General features: G+C 33.6%; 1 protein-coding gene and 1 pseudogene across 3 annotated transcripts; one reads left to right on the forward strand and one right to left on the reverse strand.

Annotated features, from left to right (window-relative positions):
- The first annotated feature begins 3,706 nt into the window (after positions 1 to 3,706).
- Positions 3,707 to 9,795, forward strand: LOC121236856. Of its 3 annotated transcripts, none has more exons than XM_041133338.1 (4): positions 3,707 to 3,911; positions 5,127 to 5,196; positions 5,787 to 5,912; positions 7,077 to 9,795. In XM_041133338.1, the coding sequence occupies exon 4, from the start codon at positions 7,354 to 7,356 to the stop codon at positions 9,316 to 9,318; it is 1,965 nt and encodes a 654-aa protein (XP_040989272.1). In that variant the 5' UTR covers positions 3,707 to 3,911; positions 5,127 to 5,196; positions 5,787 to 5,912; positions 7,077 to 7,353; the 3' UTR covers positions 9,319 to 9,795. The 3 variants fall into 3 exon arrangements, with proteins under 3 accessions (XP_040989272.1, XP_040989273.1, XP_040989271.1); XM_041133339.1 differs by lacking the exon at positions 5,127 to 5,196 and having other exon boundaries at positions 7,077 to 7,331; positions 7,414 to 9,795; XM_041133337.1 differs by lacking the exon at positions 5,127 to 5,196.
- Positions 9,796 to 12,827: 3,032 nt separating this feature from the next.
- Positions 12,828 to 17,740, reverse strand: LOC121236858 (annotated as a pseudogene).
- Between the last annotated feature and the right edge of the window lie 2,170 nt (positions 17,741 to 19,910).

The following is a 19,910-nucleotide window of genomic DNA, read 5'->3' on the forward strand; positions in this document are numbered from 1 at the left end:
TTTTTTTTTTTTTTTTTTTTTTTTTTTTTTTTTTTTTTTTTCGCTTTGGCTTCGTACAAGCTTACTTTTCCACCACTCCACTTCTCCCTGAGATTCTATAAAAGAAAAGAAAATAATATAATTACAAATAAATTATATAAAAATTAAAATGAATTTATATGATATATTAAATTTATTTTATCTTAAAAATAGTTTTATGATTTAACATAATGTATCAAATTATGATTATATGAAAGTAAATCATAACTGAATGTGATTTGATGTGATAAATCATATTATAAAATTATTTTTGTTGTAAAATAATAGATTCTACAAAATTATATTAATTTATAAATTTATTTTTATGTAATATTTTTATATTTATAGAATTTTTTTTTTTATAAAATAGACTCCATTTTTCTTTTTAAATGAGTGATCGGACTTGCAGATAAAAAAGAATATGCCAAAAGGCGGAAAAAAACACAACTGCATAAAAAGATTATGGCAACATAAATACGATATTCCCCGGTCCCACGAAAAAATGGAGAAATAAATATTCTGGGAGAAACGAGGTAGGCAAAAGATCGGATTTGGTGAGACGGGGGTCACGTGCTGGAGCTGAAGGGGAGTGTCCAAACACGACACAGACAACCATGTAATCGTACCAATAAATATATAATAATAATAATAATAAAAGTGTTGATGCCGTTAGCTTTTAGGGATTGGTTGTCAGGCGAATGATTTGTTCGTGAAACATAATAGGCGGAACCATGGAACCGAATATTAAGTGGTATATTCCAAAGTCTATCTTAGGAAGTAGGAACTAGGGAAGTCCCCCTCCCCGCCCAAAAGGAAATCAATTAAATATAGGAATATAATATAATTATCAATTTATTATAAGGCATGTTAAGAGAAAAATCTACCCATTTCTAATTATAGTAAGAGAAATAATTGCAAGGCTTATTTATGTGTTTTTTTTTCCTAAATATTAAAATTTTAGAAAAATAATAATAATTCTGCACTTTTTAACCTTTGATGAAAAAGCAATTGATTATAAAAAAAAAAAAAAAAAGACGCTTAGAGGTCTAGCCTTAGACCTCGTTTGGATATTGATAAAAAATGAAATGATAAATTTATAAATAGTAATAAAATAATTTATAAATAATAATACAATAGTTTGAGTTAAAATATTTTATGAAATTTTAAGAAACGAGAGATAAAAAGTTGAATAAAAATACTGTTATAATAATATTTTTATTTTGATAATTGAAAAGGTTGATTTTTTTTTTTTTTTTTGTGTTTTGTTTATAAGTTTCTAAAAGTTATAAGAATTATATGAAAGTTGAAAATTTAAAAATCTAAAAATTAAAAATAAGAAAATGTTTATATTTAAGTGATGTTGAGATGAGATTGATTGAGACTATCTCAACACCCAAATGGGCCCTTAGTCATGAAATTTAAGACTCGTTTATTTTTACAACTATTTTCGTCTTATTTTATTTTATTTTATCTAATTATTATAATTATTTCAAATTTTTATATAAAATAAAATAAATAATCTTACTTTTATAAATCTTAAAATAAAAATTATATTAAAAAAATACATCTTAATAATATTTTATTTAACTTATAATTTTTAATTTTACTTATATTATCTTATCTCATTTATAAAAATAAACGAAAAATTAGAGGGTTAATATGAAAACGGTAAGGGAATTAATTACCTAACCTTTTTCATCCATTTTAAACATCTTTGACTTTTCAAAATGTTGGAAAATCAATGATGCGATTGATCTCCCATGAGCACCATTCTTTTGTAGCTTTTTCTTTTCTCCATCTATGAAAGAAACTTTGGAAAATGACTTAGCCTTGCAGATTTCTTTTTATTTTTGCAATTTTTATGCTTTTGGAAGCACTGAGAGCAATGACAAGACGTTGCCAACTATATAAATATCGTGTTGTAGTTGACATGCAGGAAGAGTCGCATGGACGTTACAAGAACCACTCGAGTTTGCATCGACCATGTAATTCTTATAGTGCATTTGGATATTAAATTGAGTTGAGTTGAGTTAAATTGAAATGATAAAATATTATTAAAATATTTATTATTATTATTATTATTATTATTATTATTTTAAGATTTAAAAAAATTAAATTATTTATTATATTTTGTATTGAGATTTAAAAAAATTATAATAATGAGTTGAAATAAATTGAGACGGATTTACTTTTCAAACGAAGCCTTAAATTGAGATAATTCGAAGCAAACTTTGATAATATTTTTAAATCGAAATCAACTATCTAATAAATTCAGAATTTTTCTATTTATAAGTCGACATATAGGATATACCCTCCATACTACTTAATTAACAACTTTTCATTTTAAAATTTTTAAACATCATTTAAATATAAAATATTTTTTAATTTTTATTTTTCAACATTTTCTTCTAGTCATTATCCAAACACAAAAAGCAATACAAGTTTTATAAACTTAAAACAAAATACAAAAATAAATACAACTTTTACCAACTTCAAATAAAAAATAATATTAAAAAATTATGTTGTTCAAACAATTTTAAGTTTATAATATTTTTATTCAAAATTTTATCTCTCATTTCTAAAAACCTAATAAAATATTCTCACTAAAACTATTTTATTGTTCTTCACAAAATTATAAGATACTTCAAATGTCAAAACATGCCCTTAATTTTTAAACTTCTGGATTTTGGTAAGTAGATTGTACCATAAAAATAATCATATAAACTCTATGGGTTTTTGTAAATAGAGAGTAAATTTTTCATTTTAAAGTTTTTAATTTTCAATTATACTGACTAAGAGCTTTTGGCAATGGTTAAGTCTAAATTTTGACTAAAACTTGAGGTTTTAGCTAAAATCAAAATTTTTGAAGAGATTAATCTATATTTGACTAGCTATTTAAAAGTTAAAATAATAATATAATATTATATATTTTAATAATTATTTCTTTTTTTTTTATTTTACAAATATACTTTATATATTAATTAATAATTTAATTTTTAATGTTTAAACAAATTATTTAACATGAAGAAAAAAAAAAAGAGAAATAGATGAGAGATGGAGAGAGGAGACTCATGAGCTAGTGAGAAAATTGGTAATACTTTTTAATAAAATATTCTTTTAGTTGGTGAACATTAACTCACTAAATATGATTTTGATTTTTTATTTACAGTAACTCATAATTTGATTTGAAGTGATTTGATTAAAATTTAGATTTGATTGACATTTGATTAATCCAATACTATGATATAGTTTAAATATATATTTAGTTCAACTCGGCAATATTTATATTTTTTAAATGTGTGAACTGCGACAATGTTTGTATTTATCCGACACTTTAAACAGGACAAAATAATAAAATACAATCTCCACTGTCTAGCGCGAGAATAGGCACCGGCACGTTACAACCAAAGAAATTTCCAATCGTATTACAAATATTGCGTTTAACCATAATATTTAGTTGCATTTTATTTATTTACATTTTCGTTTGTCCTAACTATTTGTTATTGCAATTATAAAATTTGTAAATGATAATACGATATAAAATAGATTTAATGTATTATATTATTTTATGTTAATTTATAAATATTATTTTATAAACAAATTTATGCGAATAATAACTCTTTTGTCGACAAACTATGGTTAAGATATTTATAAATTTATCGTGAAGAGTAAACCCATGGTCCGGTCTTGCACAGTTGCACTTTCTTAACACGCGTAGTCGACTAGTCGTACTCTCTCATTTCGTCATTTCCAACACACTCCCTGTCTCTCGTCGCCTCGTCCTCTCTCTCTCTCTCTCTCTCTCTCCCTCTCTAGCCGACGGCTCCATGCCCTAGGCCTCTCCTATTGATCGCCGCCACACAGCAATTGTAAAATTGAGTAGAAATTTCACGGTAAGGTTTCTTAGTCCGTTCGACTATCTAATCTAAGATCCCTCCCCGATTTTGGGTTCCTGAACTGTGTCGTTTAAGAAATTGGTCTCTGTCTTCGGGGTGCTCTTTGATTTCTGATTCAATTTTTCTCCCTCTGTTCGGTTTGCTGAGGAACGCCAGGCGAAGAAACGATTACAAAGCACTATGTTTTGTTGTTATTTCTCTTTTATTTTTTTGGTTGAGCTGAAACAGCTTAACAAATAGTTGCGAATTCCGGCTTTCTTTCTTTTATTTTGTTTTCTCGGAAATCCTCGGCAACTGATCAGAACTTTGCGTGCTCCACACACACACACATGGTTTTTTTTTCGAAATCCTTTGTGTGCTTGAAGATTAGGTGCACGTACGAGTTACGTTTAATAAACTCGCAAAAAACCACTTGTTTCCTTTTAATCTTAGATAAACCGATTCGTGGATTCATTTTAACAACGGCTTACTTATTCGTGGTTTGTTTCCTTTGGCGATTGAGATTTTTTTTTTTTTAAATTCCTGACTGGAATTCTTATTATTTCCACTCGGAAACACACATTCAATTTTGTAGTTCGTAAAATCTTAGGTGATTTCAGCTGCTTTGGTTAATCTTTGGTGGATTTTTTTGGGCATGTGCTTTCGGGCTCAACTTCGCTCATAAGCAAATTGTACATGCTGAGATGGAGAAAATAAATAATGTTTTAAGTCAATAATGATGTTCGTATGATGAAAAAGACTAGTATTTTTGGGGTTTTATGAGTATATTAATTTAGAGTTGCTATTGGCCTGTTCTTTTTTGTGGGTTCTTCCCAGATTTGTAGAGATTCCTGTTCAACCCAATCTTTTTAGGGCGGGTCCAGGAAAAGATCAAAGGTCATTATTATTTTTTTATTTTTTATTTATTTTTATTGAAGGAGGGGGGTTTCGAATTCCAACCTCAATTTTGGAGATTGGGATTATGCCAATTAGGCCACGGGCCTTTGGCAATCAAAGGTCATTATTAAGGCTTGCGTTCTGGTCATACAGATTTTTAAGATTGGGAAAGATCTGAAGTTAATATAGCGAAATAATTATAAGCACAAATCGAGTTCAATCGTTTCTTTTTCTGGATTACCATATAAGACGATAAATATAGCTTATTGGAATTTCTGCTTTATTTTTACGTTATCTGTTTCTTTTAATGCGCTTGGTTAACCCTAAACCTCGCAGGAAAATGGAACCTTGGAATTTTTTGCTTCTTCAGTTAACCTTCAGTTAGTGCAGTTCCTCATTAAATATAGTACGGACCAAAAACTGTCAAGCTTTCCTTCTCCCTCGTTTTTTTTTTTTTTCAATTAACAATCATTCCGTACATTTTTCACTGGTTGAGGGGCATACATTTAGGCCTATAGAAACTATCTCACCTCATCTCGTATAATTTTAACTAATAATCTCATTTCTATTCACAAACCATCTCCACTCATCTCATTTCATCTCACTATTCACAAGCTAATAATACTGCTACATATATCAATTTATTGTCTGAGCTTTAATACTGCTACGTTTAGTCTTGTTTATAATACCGCTAGATCTCACTATCCAAAGGGGCCCTAATACTGCTACATATATCAATGTATTGTCTGGACTTTAATACATTTGGATACGTTTAGTCTTGTTCTTTCTGTTATTTCACATACTTTCCATCTCTGAGCTTTAATACTGCTACATATATCAATATGTGCTGTAGTAATAATTATATTTTCATTCTCTGTTTGCCATTAAATTTATTGTCTGATGACCAACGCTACAAATACTCTACACATTCATTTTATAATTATTTATTTCGCTTGGGGTTTTCTCTTTTCTGATTATCTTATTTGTCCCTCGTAGGTATCTGGGGCTGTAGGTGCTTTTGCTGCAGGCTATGATCAGCTCTTGCTTTCTGCTGCACAAGAAAAGTGGCTTGCTCAATTTCTTCTGAGTTCTGCTTTTCCATTTTGGAACTTGTAATCGAAGGTACTATTTTGTACTGGACGTACTCTATATGTTTATAATATCAAAAATTTTTGCGAGTCTTTCTACTCGAATCATCCTGAATACTTAAACATCTTTAATATTGTTTAGAGTTCGTATATTTCCTTTGTACATGGGCTTCACCTATTTCATTTGATGAATAAATTTTTCTTACTTAAAAAAAATATTGTTTAGAGTTTTGTTTTCTTGTGATTTTGCTGGAAATTATTGGAAGTCTCTTTTATTGAAGAAAGGAAACTCACTTGAAATTTTCCATGCTAGATCGGCTGAAGATTATAGATCAACGTGTTCTGATGAACAAATATGAAATTTTGTGGCACATGCTAAACCTTCTGTTACTATATGTCTTAGACTTAGCGAATTTATAGTTTGTAATCATATTATGTGAGTTATTGTCGACAAATTTGAGCCCTCCCTCCCTCCCCCCCTCCCCCCCCTCCCCCCCTCTCTCTCGCTCGTATCCTGGGAGTAGTGCTTTCATGTGTTTGATGTGTACTTTGGAAGGTCTCTTTCGGTATCATCTTTTTTGAAGATCCATTTCCACATTTCCAGTAATTCTGCATTCTTAGAGGAAAAAGGGAAACAATATTGTTTCATTTCTCCATTTAGATTTTAACATCCAAAAGTCGTCAGTTCTGTGGTTTCCAGAGATGAAAAAGACAACAAGATACAAAATATTTTATATGCTCAAAATATTCCTAGAAAAAAGACCTCATTTGCCCTGCCCATGATATTCTGGTACCTTTAATCCAATCTGTGGGTGCAACAATCCACCTTAGGAACAGGATATCTGCTAAACAAGAAAAAACAATTTGTTGAGTTCATAGTTTTTTTTCTTTTCATTGCTTATTAGGATTATGTCGTTTGATTGTCTGTTGGTTCTTAAATATTTACCTGAAGTTCTAGGATACCATGCATATATTTTGGAAAATTTATTTTGACATGTAAATATATGTGAAATTTGGAACTGCCTTGATAATTTGAGGACATGAACATGGGGGAAGCAGTCTTAATTTGTTGATGTCTAGTATCTCAAAATGGTATTGTGATTATTTGCATCTTAATTTGTTGATGTCTAGTATCTCAAAATGGTATTGTGATTATTTGCAACAATTCCTTGATCTAACGACATGACCTATGGGACAGGATGATTATCTGCCATCTTGTTTTTGTGAAGAAATCAAGTCTAAGAGAATTCGTCTACGCTTGTTCCAACTGATCAGTTGAAGCTTGGTTAAATTCTACTTTAGGAAATGGATCGGTGTGACACTTCTGGATTTGTTAGTGGGGGTGGGATGGACTCTTTTAGAGACATCTAACCCTAGTTTTGTAGCTAATTTTCTTCTCCTCGGAAGTCGGGCTGACTGTTCTGTTGCAATTGAGATTGGGTTTGGTAGCATTGTAAGTATCAAGCTTTTATTTCATGGATGCGAGGTCCTGGTACTTGGTGTTTAATGCAAATCATTCTTCTAATGCATTCAAGATTTTGGGAAATTCAGTTCAAGTTGGCGGAGCTGGAGCTGAATATGACATGGATACTGTTTTACGGCTCGATTCCCCTGGTTCTTCTGTACCTTGCGTGCCCACCTCAAAGGGAATCAAAAGGAAGTGGTGTTTTATGAATGGTTCTACTGGCCAGCAAGTTGGCTCTTCATTGTCCCTTGGGCTAGGACGTTCATCCAGTTCCTCCGACAGCAAGGGAAGTTCTGCAACTGCTTGCACTACAATGTCTTCAGCCAAAGAAACTGATGAGGAATCATCAATGGATCTTGAATTGGACTTCTCACTCCATATCGGTGGTGATAAAGTACCCAGTCCAAAGGAACCCCCTAGTTCAAATTTGAAACCACTGGAATCGCTGTCCAAGGTTGACTTGGAGTTAAGTCTCTCTACTGGACCCACTGAATCTGACATCACTAGCGTCCATCTTGGTTCTACTCCGCTTCAATTGGGCATGGAGATGCCACAAATTGTTGGCGGGGCCCAAAATGCTGATGAAGGATCAACCTCGTGTCGTTGGAAACCAGGAATTGTTTTTCCTCTACAGAATCCAATTGACACACGGCCTAGCGTCCTTTTCAACGATCCAACTCCTATTTTTCCAGACCTCTCATCAACTATATTAACACCGCCAAGAAGCTCAGCCACCTGTACTTCCGGGATAACACAGCAGCAACAATCACAACATCGTAGCAGTAGTTCTAAGACATGCCAAGTTGAGGGATGTGGAAAGGGAGCCAGAGGTGCTTCAGGCCGTTGTATTTCTCATGGTGGTGGTCGGAGATGCCAGAGACCTGGTTGCCCCAAGGGAGCTGAGGGTAGGACTGTCTACTGCAAGGCCCATGGGGGTGGTCGGCGATGTGAATACCTTGGTTGCACTAAGAGTGCAGAAGGGCGCACAGATTTCTGTATTGCTCATGGTGGTGGACGGAGATGCAGTCAAGAGGGTTGCACTCGAGCTGCCAGAGGAAAATCAGGATTGTGTATCCGGCATGGTGGTGGCAAGAGATGTCAAAAAGATAATTGCACAAAGAGTGCAGAAGGCCTCTCAGGTCTTTGCATCTCACATGGAGGTGGCAGACGGTGCCAAGCTACCGGATGCACTAAAGGTGCACAAGGGAGCACAATGTTTTGCAAGGCCCACGGTGGGGGGAAACGCTGTACGGCCCCAGGTTGCACCAAGGGTGCTGAGGGGAGCACACCTTTTTGCAAGGGCCATGGTGGAGGGAAAAGATGTGCATTCCAAGGTGGTGGGTTTTGTACAAAGAGTGTGCATGGAGGAACTAACTTCTGTGTAGCACATGGGGGCGGTAAGAGGTGCGCTGTGCCAGAATGCACCAAGAGTGCAAGGGGGAGGACAGATTATTGTGTCCGTCATGGTGGGGGCAAGAGATGCAAGTTTGAAGGGTGTGGCAAAAGTGCACAAGGAAGCACCGATTTTTGCAAGGCACATGGTGGAGGAAAAAGGTGTTCTTGGGGCCATCTTGGATCAGAATATGGCATCCATTCCAGTGGTCCTTGTAACTCCTTTGCCAGGGGCAAATCAGGTCTCTGTACTCTCCATAGTGGCCTGGTGCAGGATAAGAGGGTTCATGGTGGTGCTACCCTGGGACCTATGGTTCAGGATCCCAACCTTAACCAGCAAGAGAGAGAGGTCATCAGTCGGGACATGAATGTTGATGTTCCGAACATGGGGAACAATATGGAAGCTTTGGTGGGCAGAGCTTATTCTGATTTGAAGCAATTTGGAGTCCCAATTGCTCAAATCTCAGTTGGGGAGGGGAACCTCTCATCGGTGCCGGTATATCTTCCAGAAGGTAGGGTGCATGGGGGGAGTCTGATAGCATTGCTGACATCCAGTTCTGGTCTAGGCTCGAGCAGTGGTTAAGGCGTAGTTGTTGTTTCATCCGAGCCAATGAAATCTTGCATGATGCGTCGGGGCTGGATGTATGGCTATTGTTCTCCATTGTTCTTGATATGGTCCTGGTGGTTGGCGGAGTTGCTCAGCTCGTTTGTGTCCTCTGCTTAGTTTGTTCAGTGGCTTGATAATTACTCGGATTTCTCATTCCTTGGTTCAAATGGAGAGAACCCTTAAATGCTTGGACACATATTTAACAGTTGGGGGAAACCTAGTTAGGAGAAAGTCGGCGTTTTGAGTCAGGTCTTGGGCGCTCTTTCCTGTAAATATTAATAGTAGTTGTTGTCTGTGCAGTAGGTTATTGTGAATACAGGATACCACCTGTGATTCGGTCAGTTGATCATACAATTGTGGTTGTAATAAAAGCCTTTATGGGGTCGTATTATGTTTCATCGTTTCCTGGTAGTACTTTACTGTCTTTATTTAATATAGTGGTCAGTTGAAATATGGTTGTCTTTCTATTTTAACGAAGGCATTTTGATCGTTGCATTTAAATCAAGAATCAGTTCTCTAACTATAACGACGACTTGTGCAAATAAACAAGTGTTACGGCCATAAATAGAATTTGTAAAATTAAATTCATAACTTATTTGATATTTTTGTGAAATTTTTGTATTAGCCAAAACATTTTTTTATTAATTAAACCCGATTTCTAGTTTTAGTAAAGCCACCTGTATTTTTTTGAAAATTTGACAAGTTTTTTACGTCGTCTATTGTGAATATCGCCGGATAGGTCGATCAGTGGAATTGAACACCTGGTTGGACGATTACTGGTGCAGAACAATATATCAAAGGAAATTATGTTATTTAAGTATTTTATTAGATGTATTCTAATTTCTACTCGTCAATTTAAGAACACAATTTTTTTTTATAAATTTATATTATACATCAAAATTATAAGATTTTTTTAATAAATTATAATAATTGATAAATTTATTTTTATAAAATTGATAAATATTTTTTACATGGATTCGCAAAAGAGCAGTGCTAGCATGAGATGGGTAAAGCAAAAAGGTTTTTTTTTAATTAATCTTTTTTATTTAATTTTTTATATTTTTAAAAATTAAAAAAATTTACAATATTATTAAAATAATTTCTTAATCATTAAGGCAAAAAAAAATAATAATAATAACACATTTTTATAACACATTTCACAATAATATTATAAGATGAAGATATTTTTATAAAATAATATTATTTTTATAAGACGTTTTATAAAAATATATTTTATATAAAATATTATAAAAAATATTATGCGTAAATTATTTTTCAGGAAAAATTGTCCGGTAGCATTTTTCTTTTCTTCGCAAAAAGGCGGTGCGTGAAAGATGAGTTCCATGGCTTCTGACAACTTTCTGACAGCAGTCAGCCACTCAATAGCTGTAAGACTTTATTCAACGTTGGAAGGTCCGCATTATTTCTCAGATTTCGGCTTTTGCACAGATTACTATGTTGACCTCAAATATTTGCATCGGACAGTTGTGGCCCATGATGTTGTGTTTGCCACGTTGTTTTTGTGCTCGGTGCTTCCTATGTATAGGGGCCAGACTAGCCCACACCTATAGATCATATGTGTGTTTATAAAAGTAGATCATATATGCCAGGATTCATGTTAAAAATTATTATAAAAAAATATAAAATAAAATAAATAATTATTTTTTTTAGTAGTATCTACTTTTTTTTTTTATAAAGGGCCCGGCCTATACAAAATTTTTCTTACAGAAAGGCATGGTTCATATAGTCATGTGTTTGGTAAATGAAATGTTATAGCTGATTTATTAGCTAAGTAGAGAGTTGAGAGAGTAAATATGGACTTAATTGAAGATAAAGATAATTTATCCACCAAGTTGAGGAATCTTTTTTGCATGAGCAAAATAGATATTTCTTATTTGCGAATCTCGTAGTGAAGTTTTTGTTATAGTTCACCTATTTTCCTCTTTCCTTTTATTCTTCTCAGTATTAGCTGATTTTTTTTTTGCAGGATTGTCTTTACCTTCAAAGTTTTTTAGGTGTGCTTTGTCGTTGGTTGACCTGTAATTTTATTAGATCTTTTGGATGTTTGGATTTTAGTCCTTTATGATTATTTATAACCTCCAAGTGTCTGCTTGTAACCATAGTTTTCTTCAGCCACAAGTGAGTATTGTCAATAAACTTGGGATACTTTTTTTTTTTTTTTTAAATCTATTTGAAACTTGTACATTATACATAGCATTACTATATATATTATATATATAGGAGGCAAACCAACACCTATGACATTACCTAATTCTTGAATTCTTTTGGCACGGATTAGATAACATAAATGATATTTGCAGGCTAGGTAATCCAAGTCTCGCACTTTTTAAAAAAAAAAAAAAATCATAAATCTAGAATTTACATAAAAAAATTATTTTTTAATAGTGAATTATACTTTTCTCTAAAAGAAGCACAAGAGATTTGCACGCTATAAAACTGTATCTAATTTTACTCATTGGATAGATATGTTAAGTAGGCTAGCCTCCTCTTTTGCTGTATCTGAAGGTTGCCAATCAATCTAATTTCAGCTGAATCCGAACCAAATTATATATATACATGTAATTATTTTATAATATTTAGGTAACTCTTTAATGAAGTATTATTATTTTTTGAATTTACTTAAATTTTATATAATTTTGATAGATTTGTATTGAAAAATAAATAATTTATTAAGATTATAAAATAATTGTATGTATATTATCTTACAGCAAATCTTGATTCACTGATCATCTTTTCATCCCAATTGAGATTTTCAAACCTTGATAAAGATGTATGATACATGCATAGGGTGTACTCAATAATCAATATGTCTCAGCATGTCCTTGCCATTCTCGCCCACCCCATCAATACGAGATTGGGCCCTTCTTAAAGATTTGATGGAATGACCCAGCCCATCCAAGAGCCCCTATACCTAAAAAAAAAAAAAAAAAAAAAAATGTTTACTATTAGTAACAATTATTGAAAAAATCTATTCATTATTTATTTTCTCATCATTTCATGATATGACATTAGATAATAAGTTCGTAAGTGAAATACAATAAATAATCTATAATTATCTACTATCACATCATGTGATGATAAGACGATAATGAGAAAATAGATAATAAATAATATTACTCTATTTGAGAAGATTTTGAGTACTATTTAAAGTTTTTTATAATACTACATAAATTGATTTATAATATTTAAATTTTAAAAATTACTTTTTAAATCTCACGTACCTAAATGCGTTTGATGTAACAACTTTCAAATAGAATTACTCAATATCATCATTACATTCTTTTTATGAAACTTTTAATCAAGAGGACTCCAAATCTTTCCAAATAATTGGAGAATTCTGTAAGTCACTCCAAATCCTCGGATAACCTAATTAGCGGCATAACCGTTCCAATACCGAGCTCTTTTTAAACATGGGTTCCTGGTCCCAAAAGAATATGATTAATATACCAGCATCATGACATTGATGATATATCAACTAATAAACAGATTAGGGTACAAAAATGTTACAGTACTGAACCACGTTTCTGTTTAAGTGATGCACATTATGTTCCATCACTTTAGCTAAGTGCTGCATCTGGTACGTTCGTTACAGATTTAGCTAAAGATCATACAGCATTGAAGGAATAATATCATACATTCTCTCTTTCTTTTAAAGAAGAAATTTATTTATGGCTGAAGAAAGTGCTTTCCAGAACCCTCTTATCCCTTCTGTAGGGTGATTTTCTGTTCTTTACCAATCCTAGTTGTTCCCTTATTACCATATCAAAATCTGTAGATGTAAACCTCTTTCAAGTTCCAGCTAGAACCCTTGTTGCTTGAACTTGGCCATCTTGGAAAGTTCATCAACTGCTTCAACCAAATGATCAAGCCTGACCACAAACTCGATAAGCAAGGAAGTAAAGGTGGCCAGTGACAATGCTGCAGTGCTCTCCAATGCGCTCATCCGAGGCAAGATGTCTGTATTCAGACCTCCATCTTCTTCAAAAGCATCTACCTCTCTAGATGGCCAAGAATGCAGCCTTCTGGATTGCTTCCTCATTGTCTCATGATAAGACTCTGTCCGTGCCAGTGGGACAGTCCCTGAGGGTGGGTTTGCAGTTTTTTCGAGGCTGTTGTTTTCATCAAGATTTGCGAATTGGTTTGAGAAGTCGGATGGGGTGGATGAATGGGCACAAGGGAGCTTGGGTAATGTTTTGGAAGAGTTATCTGGGGGATCACTGTTGGATGTAAGGAGATAAGAATGCACGTCTATGGCTCTTTGGAGTCTCTCAGTTGAGCTGTGAACCCTTTTCAGTAAAGAGGTTTTCTGGCTTTTCTTCATGTTGCTGATGTCTTTGCTCAAAACCCTCACCAGTTCTGCAGCCTGGTTTGCTGCTTCTTGGATTTCTGACTTGAATGTGATTCTGAGGTTGTATGGTGCCTATTAAAACCCCCAAAAGGTAGAAAGTGTGTTAAAATTTATTATATATATATATATAATGGACAGCTTGAAACTTGAAAGGTCAGTGTATATATATATATATATGTGTGTGTGTGTGTGTGTGCGTGTGTATGTGTGTGTGTGTGTGTGTGTGTGTGATTTAGTTTTATGAGTGGCTACTGCCGGCAGTACTTCTGGCCGGTCTTCTGTTCTATTCAGTTCACATAGTATTAAGACTCCACTATTTACAGCTATAAGGACTGCTTACATATGACTTTAAATGAACTTTTTTTATTCCTAAATTCTTATAGTCCATCCATTTTACTCAATTTAGCTAAGATTGGCTGTGCGCAGAAGAATGCATCGACAAGAGATATTGGTCAATGCGTACCTCAGATCATCAGACAGTCGTGCAGTTATTTTTTCCCCATTGATTGAACTTCTCTGATACTGTAAATGATCAGGAGATATATAGCAGAACGTGGCCTTACAAGAGATCATCTGCATGCACTCCCTAAAAATGGCAACTTCTCGTGGATTTTGAAGCTTCATTTCATTCAATGGCCAAAATGCAGATATGCCTTATCCAACCGGAGAGGGATCTTGGCCTCTCTTAATTAAAAAAATAAATTCAATAAATTTTGGCTCAACCCCTTTCCTTGCTCCGATTCCCTTTACACCTGTGTTTCAGGGGTTGGGCCAGGAATTCCATAAATTTATTTCCGTTTCTGGTAACACTAAAAAACCAGCCTGAAAATTTTTCTCAATTGCTGATTTTTGTTCATCATTCCTCTAGTCCCCTTTTAACCCCTCCTTGTTCTTGTTTCTTTCTCTTCTCAACAACCGCCAGTTTAAAGGGAAATATATAAATATATATATATATATATATATATATATATATAAAGATGTAATTAATATATAATTAGTCCGACATTAGTTCAACCAGCTCAAGGAATAATTTCTTACTCTCCTAGCTAGCTGTTTATATATTATCCAACTCATCAACAGAATGTTTTACAACCACCAATTACTCATGTGCATGCATGCCGTGCATGGACTAGAAAATTTTGAGTTAGATTGGAGCTCTGCATCCTTTCAAAAGCCAATATCAGTGAATGACTCAAGTTGATCGAGCTCCCTGCTATTATCTGATAAATTAATCTCTTTATTATTCGTAAAGAATCTTGCCACATGCATGAAGTACCAATTACCGATCACAGCGTCTCCCATATTCATGCCATGATCGATCATCAATATGGCAATATCTAGTTGCTACTGGGATTGAGAACAAAGAACATATACCAACGCGCAAGGATATAGAATATTATCATAATATGGTTCCTAAAATGAATAAACGAATCGATTAATATTGTCTTTAGCACCTACTCACCCAGCCACTCATTGCATATATATATTCGAATGATATCTTAAATGGACACCAATTAAGTAGATCACGAACACACCATGTAAGGCCAAACTGTCTGATTCGGCCTTGTCCTCACCCTTCTCCCTTTCTATTTCAATATATAGAAACGTTTCTAGCTAGCATTTATATGCAACAAAGTCGCGCACCGGTTCTGATTCTGTTGGAGGTCTAAGGATATTCTTTAATTAGTAATATTTTGTGCTTCAAACCTTTTGATAGAGACTTATATATAATATTGGCACATATATAGTATCAAAATTAATTTACGTTGTTTTTGGATATACCCATGATGCTTTCATAAGAATAGTAAGATAGAGGAAACACCTGAATTTCAGAGTGTAGAACACCGTGAAGTGCCATAACCTCGTAAGCACAATATCGTAAAACTGCTCCAACTTTGACGTACTCCGACCAGGGATAGAAGAAGTGTCGGAACCTCCCATGTGGTGGCTCCCATTTCGCTGCACTAGCCTGGTGATGGGTACATGGAATAACAGTACTACTGACAATTATTAATGCTGGCGATCAAGAGCTAGCTTGTATTCTGAAAAGGGAAAAAAGTTCTGTACAAATTTGAAAAATAAGTACCAAGGACTCTAGTTTTGCCGATGAGTTCAAAGTGCTTCGACATTTCCTATATGCAGGCTCGTCTGCAAACTCATCCATGACAGTCTTTGAGAATTCCGGATGTTCCAACCCTTCATCTTCCAAATATTTCTTCACACATTCTATAGATAGATCGATGGCAATATTTAAATTGGCGTTAAAGATATGACTAATTAATAATTCCCACTTCATATATTTCTAGGTTATATATATAGATGTTAATTTAGTATGATATCATAGTCTGGACCCACATGCATGGGAGGGGTGGTCCTTTTAACCTTATGAGACTAGACGTTGTAATTTATTCAAATTAATATGAATATACGCATATGAATAAGAAATCCAGATCAGTTAGATAACAAGCGAGTTTGGCAGGGAAATGGATTGGGAAGCCAAATCCACCCATTAATATTTTGGCTAATCTTGCAGGCATTAATTATATTCATCCGTGCTTTCAACGAGTGGTGCAAGGTTTCTGTTTTGCATTTCCGAGAATTCTTAAATTAGCTAGGTTACCTTCAAGTGAGTCAGCCACTGCATTGAAACTGTCAACAAGCTCCTTGTGTAACTGCTCCCCTGCCCAAATAGGAAAAAACAAGCACATTGACTAGGACAGCAACAAGCCCTCCAATGGCTATTGAGTACAGTCGATCCAGGGCAGTCCTGATCGGGTTTCCCATCCGGTAACCAGATACGATGACCAGGCAAAAGGTGAAGAGTATGACCCTAAACCCATATTCATATGGCACAAGTGATGGCCATAATTTCATGAATGATGTAACAGTCCCTGCATGAAATAAAGTTTCATCTGAATATTTATCAACGAGCTAAGTGTAAAGTCATATTAGTTTTGCTAGATTTTGAGAAATTTAGAGAATATGTTTACCAATCAGAAAGATGCTAATTCCAATTATAATAGGCTCAGCAACTGGGCCAGTGCAGAGAGCTAACTGACCAACAGCGATAGCCAAGATTCCAGCAAGCAAGCTTCCAAGTGCTCGGTTGAATCCTCGATTAAATGTTGCACCTGAAGAAATTCACAGCCATACATTATGATTGCATGGAAGATTAATGAGTTAGTTAATTTTCTTATGCCTATATATAGGATTATGATTATTTTCGTTTCTATGAATTATATCCCAAACAGAAATATATTACATATATAGGTTTTATTCGATCGATGTGACTCGTGAGTCTACCATTTTCCAAGGATGTAAATTTAGAGGCATGCGTACGTGGGTGCATGTAGCTTAGGCTTTTAAAGAACTTAGTTTTGTTAATGAATTCAGATAATCGTTTTTTCTTTTTTACATGGGCATGATGCATATATACATACCGACTGTATATTCGAACATGATGGCAACAGTGAGGATGGACCAGATGATGCTGGCGCCAAATACTTCATAAGGTGCTTGGAATAGTATAAGGAAAGACACAAGAAGAACAGCTACGCCCACTTTGAACGCGAATGCTACCCTATTGACGTCTTCGTTGCAAAATTCCCATACATTCCAAATCCAGGCTTTGCATGAGAAGCCAATCCCGCCGGACTTCTTGCCCGCCGCAGGCAGTTTGGCTTTAGTAGCCGAAGAGATATTGATCTCAAAGCTATCCTTTTTGCCATTCATTCTCCAACGAAGAAATACGAGTTTCAAATTCTTCTAAAGGCCCCTAGCTAGCTAGCTAGCTTCAACAGCTCCGTACAATTTATTTTCTTAATATATCCTTATGGCACTTAGACTAAAGGTACAAAATAAGTACTACTAAACCTAGTGAAACAGGGGAGGGTTCAGCTGCGTGTGACAGGCCGGAGCAAGATCACTGTGTGATGGTCGATCGAGCTGAAGAATAATGGCTGATTTGGTGGTGGGAATGGTCTGAGAAGGAGAGACTGATTTAAAGGGGAGAGTGGAACTAACTTCTTGGTGCAAGTAGGAGAAGAAAAGTAAGTCAGGTCAGGATATCATATTTAGCAAAAAAAAAAGAATAATACGACAATAATAGAAGAGAAGATGGAGCTAAACACTGAAGATAAGAAGATGCTTAACCTCAATAATACTGGGATGGAGAATCAGAATCTGACTTGCATTAGCCATGCAACCAAACGCACACGTACGTACGGTTTGCAGTTTCAAAATTTATATATGCATGTGGGTAATAATAAAAATATCACGACATATAAGTGCAAGAGTACTGGTTAAACATATATATCACTAAAGTAGCTCAAATATATTTTAGAATTTAAGAGCCAATTAAGTTGATGATTCAATAGCATTGACATCATGCATGCTTACCTGACATGAGGATAAAGATTAAAGTTAGAAGGGAAGAGAAAGCTAAAATGCTTAACCAAATTAATTTGAAGATTAAATAGCTAATATTAAGGTATATTAATTGCATTTATTTATTTTTTATTTAATAACTTCAATTATTCACCGTACGTGTGGTATAATATTGATGCAGGAAGATCCGAGTCAGGTGATGCTGAGTTGTCAAATTGCATGTTGACTGCACTGAAATATCTTGAGGTGACAGATATGGCAGGAAATCGTGATCTTTCATTGATTGGGATAGTTTTGGATATGTTTCGGTATTTTGGTCATAACCTTGGCTATATATATCAGAATTGCACATATGACTCCAATTTGAAAAACTCTTTTTAGTGCAAACGTCGTGGTTACCCAGCTACACTCTGTGTGCATCATTTTTTAGGCTAAATCCCACTATTTTCTCCTCTGAATCCATATTTTTAGTTATTTTTTGTCTTTTATAATAATATTTCATTTATCATTTATGAAGTGATTCTGAACTCGATTTGAGTCAGATTTTTGGTAGATTACTTTTTTTAATATGTATATTTATTTTTGATATGATTATTGAAATTTTGCTATTTTTGATAAAATTATGATATGATCGATTTTTAGCTATTAGAGCCTGACTTGGGGGTTGATTTGGTCATTTCTTGGATTCAGGGCCGGCTCAATAGGTTCCGGGGCCTAAGGCTAAAATTTTGAGTGAGGCTTTTTATTTTTATTTTTTAAATTAAAATTAAATAAATTTATTTTTATTTTTATTTAAAAATAACTCCTATCGTTTTGTAAAGTAAAATTATTGATTAAGATTTTATACCACATTTTCAACTAATAACTGACTTAATCTTTATTAAGAAATTTTTAATTTAGAGAGAATTTTATCAAATCTAGTTTTACAAGTACTTTAGACTTTTAGACACAATTATAATCATTAGAGAAAAGATATTTACAACTGTAAATTGTATGTAAAATTACTCTAATCTTTATTGTCAATAAAGTTCTATAAACAACTTACACATTTGAAAAAAATGGGCTCTTGCCTCTTCAAAAGATTATACAAAAACCTTTTATAAATATTGGAAACTTAGATTTTGCTATTTATAATTTTCACATTAATTATATATTAAACTAATAATGACAAAAGAGAAATGTATTCTTAGAAGGAGAATAGATAAAATAATTATTACTTAAAAAATAATAATGACATAATATCTATTTGATCTTGTTTATATTCTCATTCTCACTGAGTTAATTAAAATTTTTTATTGGATATATATATTTTTTAAAAAAATTCTACTTTATATAATTTTTTTTTGGAGCCTATATATTCTTCCATTAGGGGCCTTAGGCAATTGCCTAACTTGTCTAATGGAAGAGCCGGCCTTGCTTGGATTTTGACAATTTTGAATTAAATATCAAAGTTATTTTCTCTGTATTTTAAGCGATTCTCTTGTCTTCTTAATTTTTCGTGAATTATCTGTTAAAATTAGCCTGCAAAATAATACTATTCTATCTGGCGTCACATATATTCACATCTGCATGCACCTAATTAATTATCGAGCTAATCAGCGGGTTGAAGTGATTTTGCTGCAATTAATTCCAGTACTACTTCTTTAGTGGAGATTTCCTTGAAAACCAAAAATAGTGGAAGATCGAAAAAAAATACTTGGAACAAGAATTTGCAAAAAGAGGTGGAAAGCGTCTTCATTTCTTCATTTAGAATATTTTCTTCGACAAAGACTGCTCTATCTGCATCACTTATTGCTTGCGTGAAGAGATAGAT

This window comes from Juglans microcarpa x Juglans regia, chromosome 6S, assembly GCF_004785595.1.
Source record: "Juglans microcarpa x Juglans regia isolate MS1-56 chromosome 6S, Jm3101_v1.0, whole genome shotgun sequence".
Taxonomy (NCBI): Eukaryota; Viridiplantae; Streptophyta; class Magnoliopsida; order Fagales; family Juglandaceae; genus Juglans; species Juglans microcarpa x Juglans regia.

Coding starts and splice junctions, on each gene's coding strand:
- LOC121236856 (XM_041133338.1), top strand. CDS start 7,354: ATGGATGCGAGGTCCTGGTACTTGGTGTTTAATGCAAATCATTCTTCT.